At 38.4% G+C, this 12,487-nt stretch overlaps 2 protein-coding genes across 5 annotated transcripts in view; both read left to right on the plus strand.

The window, feature by feature from the left end:
* The window catches only part of cep192 (centrosomal protein 192), a 34,196-nt gene extending 26,237 nt beyond the window's left edge, over positions 1-7,959 (plus strand). For 2 of the 3 annotated variants that reach the window (XM_066690706.1, XM_066690704.1), the window contains 5 exons: positions 465-584; positions 811-926; positions 1,281-1,407; positions 2,803-2,861; positions 3,855-7,959. In XM_066690706.1, coding sequence (XP_066546803.1) covers positions 465-584; positions 811-926; positions 1,281-1,407; positions 2,803-2,861; positions 3,855-3,987 — 555 coding nt within the window. In that variant the 3' untranslated portion in view covers positions 3,988-7,959. The remainder of the gene's footprint in view (positions 1-464; positions 585-810; positions 927-1,280; positions 1,408-2,802; positions 2,862-3,854) is intronic. The other variant, XM_066690705.1, reaches the window with a different exon arrangement.
* Positions 7,960-11,154: 3,195 nt separating this feature from the next.
* ldlrad4a (low density lipoprotein receptor class A domain containing 4a) overlaps positions 11,155-12,487 on the plus strand; it is a 103,398-nt gene continuing 102,065 nt past the window's right edge. Inside the window, exon 1 of one of the 2 annotated variants that reach the window (XM_066690877.1) lies at positions 11,155-11,536. The gene's annotated coding sequence lies outside the window, so the exon portion shown is untranslated. The remainder of the gene's footprint in view (positions 11,537-12,487) is intronic. The other variant, XM_066690876.1, reaches the window with a different exon arrangement.

The raw sequence follows: 12,487 nt of genomic DNA on the forward strand, positions 1-12,487 counted from the left end.
ATGCGAGAAGTGGCAAAACCCAGTTCAAGAAATTAGAATCCTTTTGTGGATATTCTAGCCGCTAGTTCTGTAATTTGACGACACTTGTGTTGCTTTAATTGTCTCCCACAAAGTCTGGTATGCCCACTTTTTCAACATCTTTAGCCATTTAGAGTCATGCAATGCTTGCCCAAATGAAATCACTGCAGCAATCGTTCAGTTGCCTTGAAATGCTTTCACGTTGGGCTAGCATTACAGATGTCCCGTCCGTGATAAATCACACTATTTTCTCAATAGGGTACATGTTATCGTTTTCTTGGCACATTAACAAAACATTTTAAAATCTCCACGGACACAGGTGTCTGTGTACGGACACCTTGCCAACCCTTCACCATCAAATTATGCAAACCTTTTTTTATTTTAGATTTGTATCACCGTAACATTTTAATTACTTGTAGTGACTTCATTTTAATGCTCACCCACAGGTGCCAATCACCTTTTTGCCACGGGACAGAGGAGACTATGCCCAGTTCTGGGATCTTGAGTGCCACCCAGTAGCAGAACCACACATGAAGTACAGGATTCGCTTCCAGCTTTGTGGGACAGTGAGTGGTTTTTGCTTGGTATGACATTTAAAAGCTCCCGAGATGATAAAACCCATATGTGGTGTTCAGTATGTGACCAATCTGGGTCCACTTTTTCTTCTCACCCCATGCACTGCATTGACTCCATTTTGGCTTCTGAATGGGTCTGAAAACCTATATCTGTGGCCTCCTCTCTTTCTGGTTGAGTAGGTTAAGTTCTGGTTGTTTTTAATTCCATCCGCTTTAGGGAATAAAGGCAGGTGGTGCTCAAGAGCTGAACAAAGACGACTCTCTGGTGCGCACAGAGGCGACGGTGAAAGCGAGAAAGCGATCTGGCTCCGACGCTTCAGCGGTGAAGGCAAGGTAAGACGAGGCATCGAATGGGGTGAGCCGGTGCACATTAGAGTGTGACAATAAGAATTGATCAAATGGGATTATTATTGAATGTGGTGGGATTTGGCTTTCATTGCAGATGTTCTTGCCAGTTGTTTGTGACCAGCTGCAAATTAAAAAAACATTTTAACATTTCTTGAATATAAATCTAAATCATTTTTATTTTAGCTGGTCTCTGCTAATAAGCTCAGTACATAGTGTCTGCACTGCAGGGCTGAATGTTATTTTTTATTTTTTGCTGATTTTAATGTTTGAATCAAAGTTTTATAAGTGCCAGGTGTAATTGCCAGGGTGGTGTTGCAAAATTCTGCTGCTGTTTTTCAGCCAGGAGGAGGGGACTCCGAGGGGAGTGTATGCACCCCAGGACCTCTACACCTTTCCATCGACCCGAGTGGGGGAGAGCAGCACCTTAAAAGTAAACGTGCGCAACAACTCCTTTGCAACTCATATGGTAAGTGAGGCATCCTTGATAGAGACCTGAATCTCTTTTATATAGAAATGTGCTCTGTATGGTATAGAATTCACTAAGAAACCTTCACCTCAAATTACTTTGAAAGTTTGCCAAGAGGTTTTGAATCGCTGAATTGAATTAAATTGTGAAAGTGTTTACTGTATAACCTAATTCACATTCTGGCTCATAGCAGCATTTCTTCAGTTTGTTTATTTTTTTATTTTTTTTGGTGTGGTTGCCATGTTTTTCCCCCAAAGTCATTTTGTGTCCCAGAACTAGAATTTGTGGAAAAAAAAAAAAAAATTACTTAAATTCTCTAAATCCTGTCTGAGGACCTTGCTTCATCTAAAGGAGACTGACTTGACCCAGTATTTAATAGAAGTCATAAAACTGAAGAACAGAACTTTGCTTAAGGATAGTGAATGAATGATTTATTTTTAATGTTTCAATTCTATGCTGTGTGTAATGATCAGTTGTAAGAGTGTTTAACATGCATACATAGAGCATTAGTATGTAGCATATAGTGTCTGAGAGCAATCCACATCCACTGGAAGCTTTCTTTTCCAGCCTGAATCGGTTATCATTCCTTCAGAATTGTCAGGCAGGCTTCTTGTGTACTTTGTTGCAGTGTTATTGGCACCATCTGCCATTTGTGGTCAATTGTGCTTACAGTTTCCAAGAAATTTCAAACCTTTTGCTAGATGCATTTCAAAAGATATGCTTGTAAGTGTTGGTTTGGGAAATTGACGCACACAGCAACTTCTATTCAATTTACTGTCCAGTGAAAAAACATCCTTTTCAGATTGAATCCAACCTATTTTTATCTGAAATGTTAAATGCATTCTTTTGAAAATACGCTGCACTAATCTTAAAGCAGATTCTAGCAGATTTTATATTTTTATTGAATGAAAGCACATTCATGCACAACTTTGTCTAGATACTGAAGATACACCTTTTGTGTATTTCCCTTGTGGAAAAACAAGGAATTTGTTAATCACATTTTTACCCACTGTGTGCTTTAAAGTTGAACGTGGTACATTTTAGGTTTTAATTCCTGGCTTTTATAAATGTATTTTTTTAAGTTAATTACAATCCATTCCAGTGATAGCTGTTAATTAGCTCAACGCATTGGCTTATCAATGCATTTCATCCCCAAAAGTGAATTTTGAAGTAGGCATGGTGTCATTTAAAGAGGTGAATTCCAAGTTTTAAACCATTTTATTTCAAAGCAGCAGATTTGGCTTCTTTTGACGACCTTGTGATTTGGTTTTGCTAGTTTGTACTCCATTTTAAAGCATGTCTTTCAACCCACTGTGTGCTGGTTGTAATAACTGCTCAGAATGCCTTAATATCCCTGCATGGACTTGATGTTGAGCTTCTCTAATTGAATTGCAGCTGAAATTCGTAAGCCCTAGGGAGCCCTTCTACATCAAGCATTCCAAATATTCCTTAAGGTGAGTGCTCTGTTCTTCCACACATTCAAGAGTCACAGAAAAGCTTGTGAAGGTGCTTTTGCAAGAATGCACTGTTTTAATCAATCCAGTATGTTTAAACCCCACTTCCCACTGGGACAATCGGGATGAGAGTGGATTGCTTCATTATGGATGGACCAGACTGCTGCTCTTTGTCACATTACTGAGGTGCCTCCACAGCTGAGTATGGTGTGAGCACTGACATTTAAACTGAAAGCTCCTGCATGCTTCAGAAGAATGCATTTTTTTCCCCATATACCTTCATCTAGAAGGGCAGAAAAAGGACTGATCCTAGAATCCATCTCTTATTTTGTATTACGTTGGCTTGGCATCATGAGTGAATATGTGCATATTTCATCATTGCCCTTTGGTTATATTCCTTTTTCTTCTAAAGGCATTTACTTGCTTATTACTCCAAGCAAGTAGGGTTTGAGGACATCACTTTCATTTTGTGTAGTGAAAGAATTAAGCTTATTTTGCTTAATGTCCACTGTCATTTATTTCAAGATATAGTGATCAGACATTTTTCTAAAGGCAAAATCCAGAGCAAAAGTGTTTAAACGGAAGTGGAAAAGGAATAGAAAACATTTGTCATATTTGTTTTGGGGGGGCATTGTCATTTCCATATAATTGCAGTAATACCTAATCCATGTTTATTGTACATCCAGTATGATTTGGCTATATTGATTGACTTAAATAGATACATTTTTGCCTTATTTGTTGTCCAAAATCACTGTTACTTTGTAAAATTCTCTGTTGGGTATTACTGCTGAATTTCTTTCATATTGGGCTTTCAAATAAGTAACATTTGAAAGTACGGGGTTCTTGCTTTGTTAGCCCCCTGCATTTCTTCATAACTGATTTTGCATTTGTGAGAGAGTAACTTGGGTTTGTTGTTGAGACAGTTGGAGAAGATTGCCATCCATGTAGGCCCATGTTCTCTAAAATGTATCTATCTGCTGTTCTACCCTACAGATCTCAACACTACATCAACCTGCCCGTCCAGTTCAAACCAGTGGCAGCAGGGAAGTTCGCCACCCTGCTGCTCATACAGACCGACGCCTGCGGAAGTCTCGCTATTCAGCTTATTGGTGAAGCTGTAGAATAAGACTATGGGCCATAAGCGACACTAATTTGGAATAGCGCATGCTTTTGCTGATGAAGGTTGGCATTTATACAGGTTCATGATCAAAATTTGAAGACTGCTGTTAAAGTCAGAATAGAACTTTTATTTTTACACCTAACCAGGTGAGTGCTGAAGATGGTCCCCTTATTGTCCCTGTTCCTGAAATGTTTGGGTATCCCAAGGCTCCTGCTATATAGGGCAGAACAAGGTCCTGACTGGGTAGATCTTAAAAGGGACCAAGTTTAAGAAGTGTGCACTAATTACGTTTGAGAATTCATCCTGGTGATGGAATGCTGACTCCTTTTAGAGACCAGAAATGGGGCCCTTGCAAGCACAGATATGAATAACTTATTTTGTGTATATTGTATCCCTATGCCTAGATGACAGAATTTTAGGGACTCTTCTGTACCAGTTGATTAGAGGAAGTACCAGTTATTTTGGTTATTGAACCCAAGTGCCTTTTTAGATTGTACTTGAAACTAGTCCTGTACCCCAAAATCCTCTGTTCAGGAACAGTGTTTGTATCCTTCCCATTGTCACCTGTAATCCCCAATTCAGCATATTTGTCACCATCCCATGAACATTCTGTACCCCTGTAATCAAACTGCTTTGTCCATTTGGCATTCAAACTCTTTCTAGGTTTATTTGTGCATTGTGCAGGAAACACTGGAGACCAGGTGGTAACGTGAACCTTATAAAGAAGAAAAATCCAGACTTTACCAATAGCTGGAGAACCAAAGTTAAACCAGCAGTAGTTAAATACTTAACCTTGCACAACCCTATTGCTAATGAGCTCATTACCTCTATTGATTTGGTTATGCAGAAATTGTTCCAAATGCCTGCAGTAGAAATCCTAGAAGGATTGACACCATGAGTAACACCATGTAAAGCCTAGTCAAGATATACAAGTTTCATTTTAAGCACATTCCTTTCGTTAGTAGTGATTGGTTTCTGTCCATTTCCAACACTTCTGTTTAAACAATGGTGCTGCAATTCAGTTGGCTGACTATTCATGGTACCCTGCAGGTGTCCTCTGTCCAGATGGATGTAGTTGGGTTAAGATTTGAATAGCAAAGCAATCAATTAGGATGTTGCGGTATGACGGCTTACCTTCCTAAAACTGTACACTTTGGTTTCAGTATTATTTGGGATAGTTGGAACCTGTAATTTCACATTTCTGCAGGCCTGGGGTTGATTTTGATTTAAGATGGGATTCCACACACAACTATGAGACGGAGCCAGCATCACAACCATAACTGCATGATTGTGAGTGACTTTTAGTGGAACATTAATAGGCTGGCACCCCCCTGCCCATTTCTTGTTGTATTTATTTAATGCATGTTCATCTCATGATTTAATTAGCTTAAAATCAACCATTATTGATGGCTCTTACCTTTTGGTTTGGCCATTTAAGGCAGTTAGAACTTTTATTTTACATGTATGTATAAATGTAACTGGATTATTATTATTTTTTTTAAACCTTCAGAATTAGATTACATAAAACAGAAAGTATGTTTGGCCGAAGTGTTGTGAAGGTCATGACATTCATTTGAACTGAAGGGAGTATATTGGAACCCTCTGGCTATTACAGTAAGCTAAAACTTGTTGCACTGCCCTGTTGAAGGGGAGAAGAAAGGTATTTTGCACATGCTTTGTATTTTTGTGATGCATCAAATTGTAGATTTTGTATTTATTTTTAAATAACAAATTTGGTAAATAAAGTTTTTTTTTTTTTTTTTTTTTTGTGATTTTGTCTTTCCGATTTGTGTGCTTACTATTTTTTTTTTTTTTTTTCGATCTGCAAAGCCCGGTCAATGCAGTTTGTGTTCTGGTTTGCTATTCCCTGTACAGTTCTTCTCCTTGAAACATCTCAAATGGCTAACCTGTCTCCTCTCCAGTTACAAATCACCCTCCATTTATCATGTTTCTGCCAGTTACTGTCACTACAGGTGTCGTTTAACACAATGTATCGTTAATATATTACGGGGTGTCTGTCTCTGATTTAAAGAAAAGTCCCATGTATACACTGGTTGGCTTTAGTGGAACTATTCCAATTCAGAAATACTTTTATTTAAATCAGAGCAAAGGTTTGGTAAGTCAGCTTGCCCTTTTGTCAGGCTATTGTTATTTGATTGTCAGCAGCTAAAAATAACCTTGTTCAACAGTTTTTGGTTTTCTCGGGCAGTCGTACTATTGATGCATTTTAAGAGGGCATGCAAAATCCTTTTACCCTAAAACTTAAGTCCTAGGCCTTATCCGATACGAGTGCCTGGAGGCTTTTATTGCATATTTCTTTAACACGGCTGTATATGTTCAGTCAACTTGTACTGTTTTGGTTGTGAATTATTTAGTGTTTTGATCTGAACTCAAGTAACAACTGATCCCCCGTTTTTCTGATTTTTCCTGTTTCAAGGCCGTGGATATCCTTTCTGGGCTGCAATCTACTCCTGAAAGACTTGACACTAAATGTTATGATTCTGTTATAGACTTTATTCTACAGCCTCTCAAATCCTGAGGATTGTAGTGTCTGAAGTAATATTAATTTACAAAGGAATTCCTCACCTTTTCTCTAATGTGCACATGATTTGATATTTAGCCAAATTTGATTTACCTCTTGTCTGATCTTTGCTTTAAAGGAAGAAATTGGTTACATGATAAATATATACGATTTTATTTTTTAAAGACCAAAGTATACTCTAGCTTTTTTGATCAGCCTATCTAGCTGGTAGGGGCTGTAGCCTTCAGGACACAAAACCAGAGCCCAGAGAACATATGGTGTCCCAATTGGGCACCTGACAAGCCTCCAGTCCTATCTGAAATGGACACCATTGAACATTTTGCCAGATCACTCAAAGACCTTAATAAAATTCCAGCAAGTGCGTTTTTTTTTTTTTTTCCCTCCCCCTTTGTTGTCCCTGATCTGTAATGCAGAAATGATCCAAGATGTTGAACAAAGCAACTTTTATTCCGGTTTATTTTATATATGAACAGCTTTACCTCTTCTAATGAAAATGGTTTAGAAATCATATATTTAATCACACTGGGATCTACTTCAGTCTTTACTCTATAATAATTAATAAGGATATTAACTTTTGTTATGTTACTTTAAACAGCTGTAATCAAACTTCAGTTTGTGGAAACCTGGACGTCATGGTATCAAGTTCTGATATTCCTATCAAAGATCTAATGTATGTTAATTTGTTTTTTAATGTATCGCACCACTGGTATTTTAATGTTTTCATGATTTTTGTTTCACACATTTTAAAGAAAAAGGATATGAATATAGATCCGTTGCAAGGGGCAGATGTTAATGTCATGTTTTACAATTTCATTAACGGCCAGTATATCAAGAATAAAAAATAAGACCAAGTGATTTTCTTATTGCAGGGCTTTAACACTAGGGGGCCGACTCACTCCCTGCAGGGACCTCCTATCGAGGAAATCACTTGCTCACTGAGTGGCCTGGTTTTTAAAAGCAGAACCATCAAAGCAAAAGAAAATACTATTTTGTATAGAAATCCATTAAACTGAATAACGAGTCAAAGTTGTTCAGAGGAATAAATACATTCCCATAAAAGTTTACTGTGAGGTTTCTCCAAATCTGCAGAGGCCCAACACAATCCCCCATTCAGCTGGTTTTCAATTAAATTCTTTCACGATGTACAAAAGCGTGATCGCCCAAAAATGCTCAACCCGATTCTAAAATAAAATGCTGCTTTCTTTCTCTCCTGCTTTAGTTCTCAGCCTCAAGTCGTAATCGGCAAAGAATGTATTTTTAGTGTTTCCAATGGGAGATTTATGTACTGTGCACTATGTCATACCCACTCTAATAAGTACAGTAAATGTTCAGCCTTTATTATTGTAGACTTGTGAGTTAGATATTACTGAACCATTTTGTTACTGAACGGGCAAAAGGATGTTTTGTAAATAAAAATGAAATGTGCAAGACGTAAATGAATGGGTGTTCTTTATTTTCATCTGAGAATAAATCTACAAGTTGCACAGTGTTCATTATGAAAGGATGCAAAATAAAGAGTAATATAGGCTATATAACCCCTATAATTAGCTTTGATGCAAATTATAAATAAACAGATTTATTAACGGGCCAAGAAATTATTGATTTTTAAAAACATTTTTATGTACACAACAGCTTTTGTTTTAGTATTGAATATCAATTAGCAAAACCAAGATTGTCACTTTTATAAATGGGTTGTTCCTTTTTACAGAAAACGATCAAAAAGGCTGACGCATAACTGCAGGGATAAATTACAGCCTATTGCAGAGCGCTAACGTTCATTGTGACATTACGGTCGCATTGCGTGTGATTTGCAGCCTAATTAAAAGTATTGAGTTGCTCAGCTTGAACATTCACTTACATTTGAAATATTATAAAAACATGTTTTAGATTTTGTAGTGAGAGAAGGTGAATGTCCTATGAAAATGTATCCTCAATCAGTGCATGTGACATGGGATATTATAGCTGTAATCTGCATGGTATCTGTAGCTACAAAATGCAGTTACCTTTACAGGTGTAGAGATGGCAAGATGTCGGACTACAGGTCATTCTATATAAGAGGGTTCTCACAGGCAGGTTTTCTGGATTTTGTTGTCAACATCACATCTAGTGTTGCAAATTAATCACCGGCTTTCAGTTTCTTTTAGAATTGGGTAAAATATACTATTCAAATTAATAATAATATTTCTGGCTTTTCAAAATTCACTGTGCTACAGCACCATCAACTGCTATCTGAATACATCCGTGCACTGCCTCTGTTCTTCTGAAGCAGTACTCTTTTTATCTGCCTGAGATTAGTCTGAAAACAGTAGGGGGTAAAGCCTTTACACGCCGAGCTCGCGATTTTTGGAACTCCTTTCTGAAGCCCTTGAGAACCATTACCATTTGAATCTTTTTATAATCTCACTTAAAATGGTATCTTTTGTCCATAGCTTTTAATTAATAGATATGTGGATACGGATTGTTTTAGTCAAAGTGCTTTGAGGTGGTCTCCGTGTAAATCACTTTAGAAGATAGATCTTGTATCGCATTGTCGTGATTTAAGATGCATGATATCCTGAAAAACTGGACTTTCAACCGCTGCTCTACTGTAGCACTTTTAGTTGTGTAATACATTCATACTTGTGGCTTTAGCTGATAATTTGATACCATTTGATGTGGTAGAGTGACTGCCATATTCTGTTAAGGTATGGTAGGGCACAGGTTTCCAACTGTGGGCCTCAACCCCCAATCCATTAGGTTTCATAGGTATTTTCAAACAGTGGCAAAATAATACATACATTTTGACGAGATAAACAACTCTTTTGCTGAGTTTAGTGACTAAGTGCGTCACTAGGACAATAACCAGAAGTCTGTCAGAGGCCATGCAGCTACACTTCTCATCTACAATTGCTCAAGGACCATCAGTACTGTGGCCAGCTGACGTTTGGAGCATTTCTGTTGTCTAACAGTTGTGACCATAGGTTTTTTACCAAAACTAGGGAAACTATTAAAAACAACCTGTGGCACATTGGACTGCAGCTGGGAAAACAGCCCTAACTGCTGTAATTTAGGGCACTTAGTTGTTCTGACCATTTATCACATTACTTAGCTGCAGCTCGGGGCTCTTGACTGTTGTTAATTTAGCCTGATTTATTAAACCCTCCAAAATGGTATTTCCCCCCCCACCCCCCTAAAGTCAGCTGTGGTTTTAATATATTAGACATTCAATTCCCTCACCCCCACCACTCCTATAGAATGACACCTAAACTAGGAGGCAAGTTGGCAACAACAATCATCAAAACAAATCACTCTCTCATTAGATTTAACAAATACTTTGTTTATCTGTTTTTGGTAACTAAATAGTTTTGCCTTGAACAAAGGTAGGTATGAAGATTTCAACTTGCATATTGATGAAATTGATATTCAGCTAAGCCCTGTAATAGGTAGGTATTCTGTGACCTGAAATAGGTGTGAACATTGTGTATTCATCCATTTTTTTTTTATAGTTGTATATAATGTATGATGTATTTTTGTAATATTGTCACGTAGGTGTTTTTAAATTTTGAAAGTGTCTATACTTTTGTCGGATGAGTTTATAAACAAAAAAGCAATGCAGCGTTTTGCTGGTTGAGACTAGTAATTACTCTGGAGGATTGAGATGTAATCCTGGAGAGAGAAATCACTTGTAAAAGCTTTATGTTCAGCACAGGTTACTAGTGCAGCCCATGAAGGCCTCTTTGGTGTTGCCCAAGATATTTTTCCTCCAACTCATTTGACAGATTCCCATTTCAAGGTGTTCCCTTTATCTAGTATCTTTAAGAACTATCGTTCCTAGGCAATGAATCTTGATAGCTCAACAATTTACTCTAGTGAAAAGACTATTATTATCTGCTATCATGGTTTTCTTTTATATAAAATATATAGTACTATGTAAAAGTGGTTTTGAATATAGCAAGCCTTTTTTCAGAGTAGAATTAAATGTCAATATCCTTTTTTTTTCCTCACTCTCAAATGGCTTATTTATAAGTACTCTGTCAGCAATGCTGTTGTCGAGTTAGCTACCCACTTTTTGAAAGTAACTTCCCTAGCAGTGGTTTACAATATAACAAATAGCTTACCATAAAAGATATTCAGGTAACCTACTTTTCAATTTCCAAACGGAAAACACTGGTACAAATATCAAGTGTGACACAATTTTCCAGTCCAAATTCAAACATAATTAAGTCTACTCAGGCTTGTAACAGGAAGTACAAATGTTTCAAAACACTATGTAAATAAAATTTTGCCCATAATAAAAAGTACACAAACACCAGCATTCAGTAATAGTATTTAGAAAAGTGGTTCCCTGCTGGTTTTTGTTCCAAGCCTAATTGAACCAAATTAATTGAACTTAATTTAAGTAATTAATTCCAAAATCAGGACTTTTTATTTTAAACAGTAGTTTTATGTTAAGTATAACATTTTATAAGGAACTTATTATCTTATTAAGGAACCAACTTTATTTCAGTTTGTCAGCAAATTACATAAATTAAGGGTTCAATTAAGTAATTGAGAGCTCGGTTGGAACAAAAACTAGCAGGGTAGGGGCTCCTCCTGGACTGGGATTTAGAAACATTGGTTTAGATCACTTCAACCCAGTGGTTTTCAAACCGGTCCTGGAGTACCCCTTGCCCTGCTGGGTTTTGTTCCAACTGAGGTTGCTTAATTGAATCCTTAATTGCCCTAACAAAGCAATATACCATTCAATTAAGTAGTTTTTTTTTTTTTTTTTTTTAAGAAGTTCCCCCTCTAGTCAGTCTATATAGGCTTGGTACTCCTGATCTGCAGATGTCGCTACAGCTTTTTTGCAAATGACTCGCATGCAGGAGGAAGGCGCCCCCCATGCCGAGCAGCGCAGCTCTTGTACGTTTGCTTGCGAGTCTTTGGCAGTGAGGTTGAGCCCAGCCGCACTAGACAGCCGGAGGGAGGGAAGAGAGTCGGGCAGATACGTACGCACTCGCACTCAGTGGGAGGACGGAGGACAGGATTAAAGAGGTACGGCTTTTTTTTTTCCCCTCCCTCTCCCTCTCCTTTTCTGCAAAGTTTATGCGGCTGCACCTGGTGTTTTGCGCCGTGTGCGCCGCGCCGCGCAGTTTCCCCTTTGCAGGCGTATTTTTAGCGGGCGCCGAGGGAGCGAAAGTTGCGAGAGTGAGCGGAGTTGTTGCGGACAGCGACCGCTCAGCCAGCCTGCAAACGGGCTCAAGTTTAAGGTCTCCGCTTCTTAAAGGGGTCGCTTTTCATTTTTGCACACAATCAGATGAAATCCGAATGGGCAAGCAGGTGGCTCGACATTGACAACCAAGGCAGGCTGCCTCTGTGCATGGTGCATTAGTTACAGCTGACATGTAAGCAAAGTTCTTTTCCCGTTACATTGCATCGGACTTTTCTTCAATTAAAAAACATAATCCCGTAGGCTATGTCCGTCCATTATTTATCCAGGCCAGAAGAAGCAGTGCAGTCCTCGCTGTTCTAGAGGATGCATATTGGCGCTTGCGATTTGCTGGAATCACTCCCCTTGCTTGCCTTTTAAAACCGTATAACGCCTCTTATATAGGCGTGTTCGGCTGCAGACATCATGTGTTGAGCCTGATTGAATTCTGGGCATAAACCACCATCGGATCAGTGTGCAGTTTGCAGGTATCTGCTTTCAGTCGTGCCCGCAGAAGTTGCATGGCAACCTACCCATCCCAATCCACCCAGGCAAAGTTGAGAAAACAGACCAGAAAAATACGCAGGAGACTGAGTAATGTACTGTGTGTGTGTGTGTGTGTGTGTGTGTGTGGCTGTGCAACTCCACGGAAGGGTTTGCATTGCACATACATTAGTCTACAGTGATTTGATGACATGTACGGATTACATGCTTATTGATGATCAGAGCAATTCGATTTCGGACAGAAGCTCTACTGCCAAGCTATTCCTCAGATTAACATACAGTGCAAATGTGTT

The sequence above is a fragment of the Amia ocellicauda genome, chromosome 18, assembly GCF_036373705.1.
Source record: "Amia ocellicauda isolate fAmiCal2 chromosome 18, fAmiCal2.hap1, whole genome shotgun sequence".
Taxonomy (NCBI): Eukaryota; Metazoa; Chordata; class Actinopteri; order Amiiformes; family Amiidae; genus Amia; species Amia ocellicauda.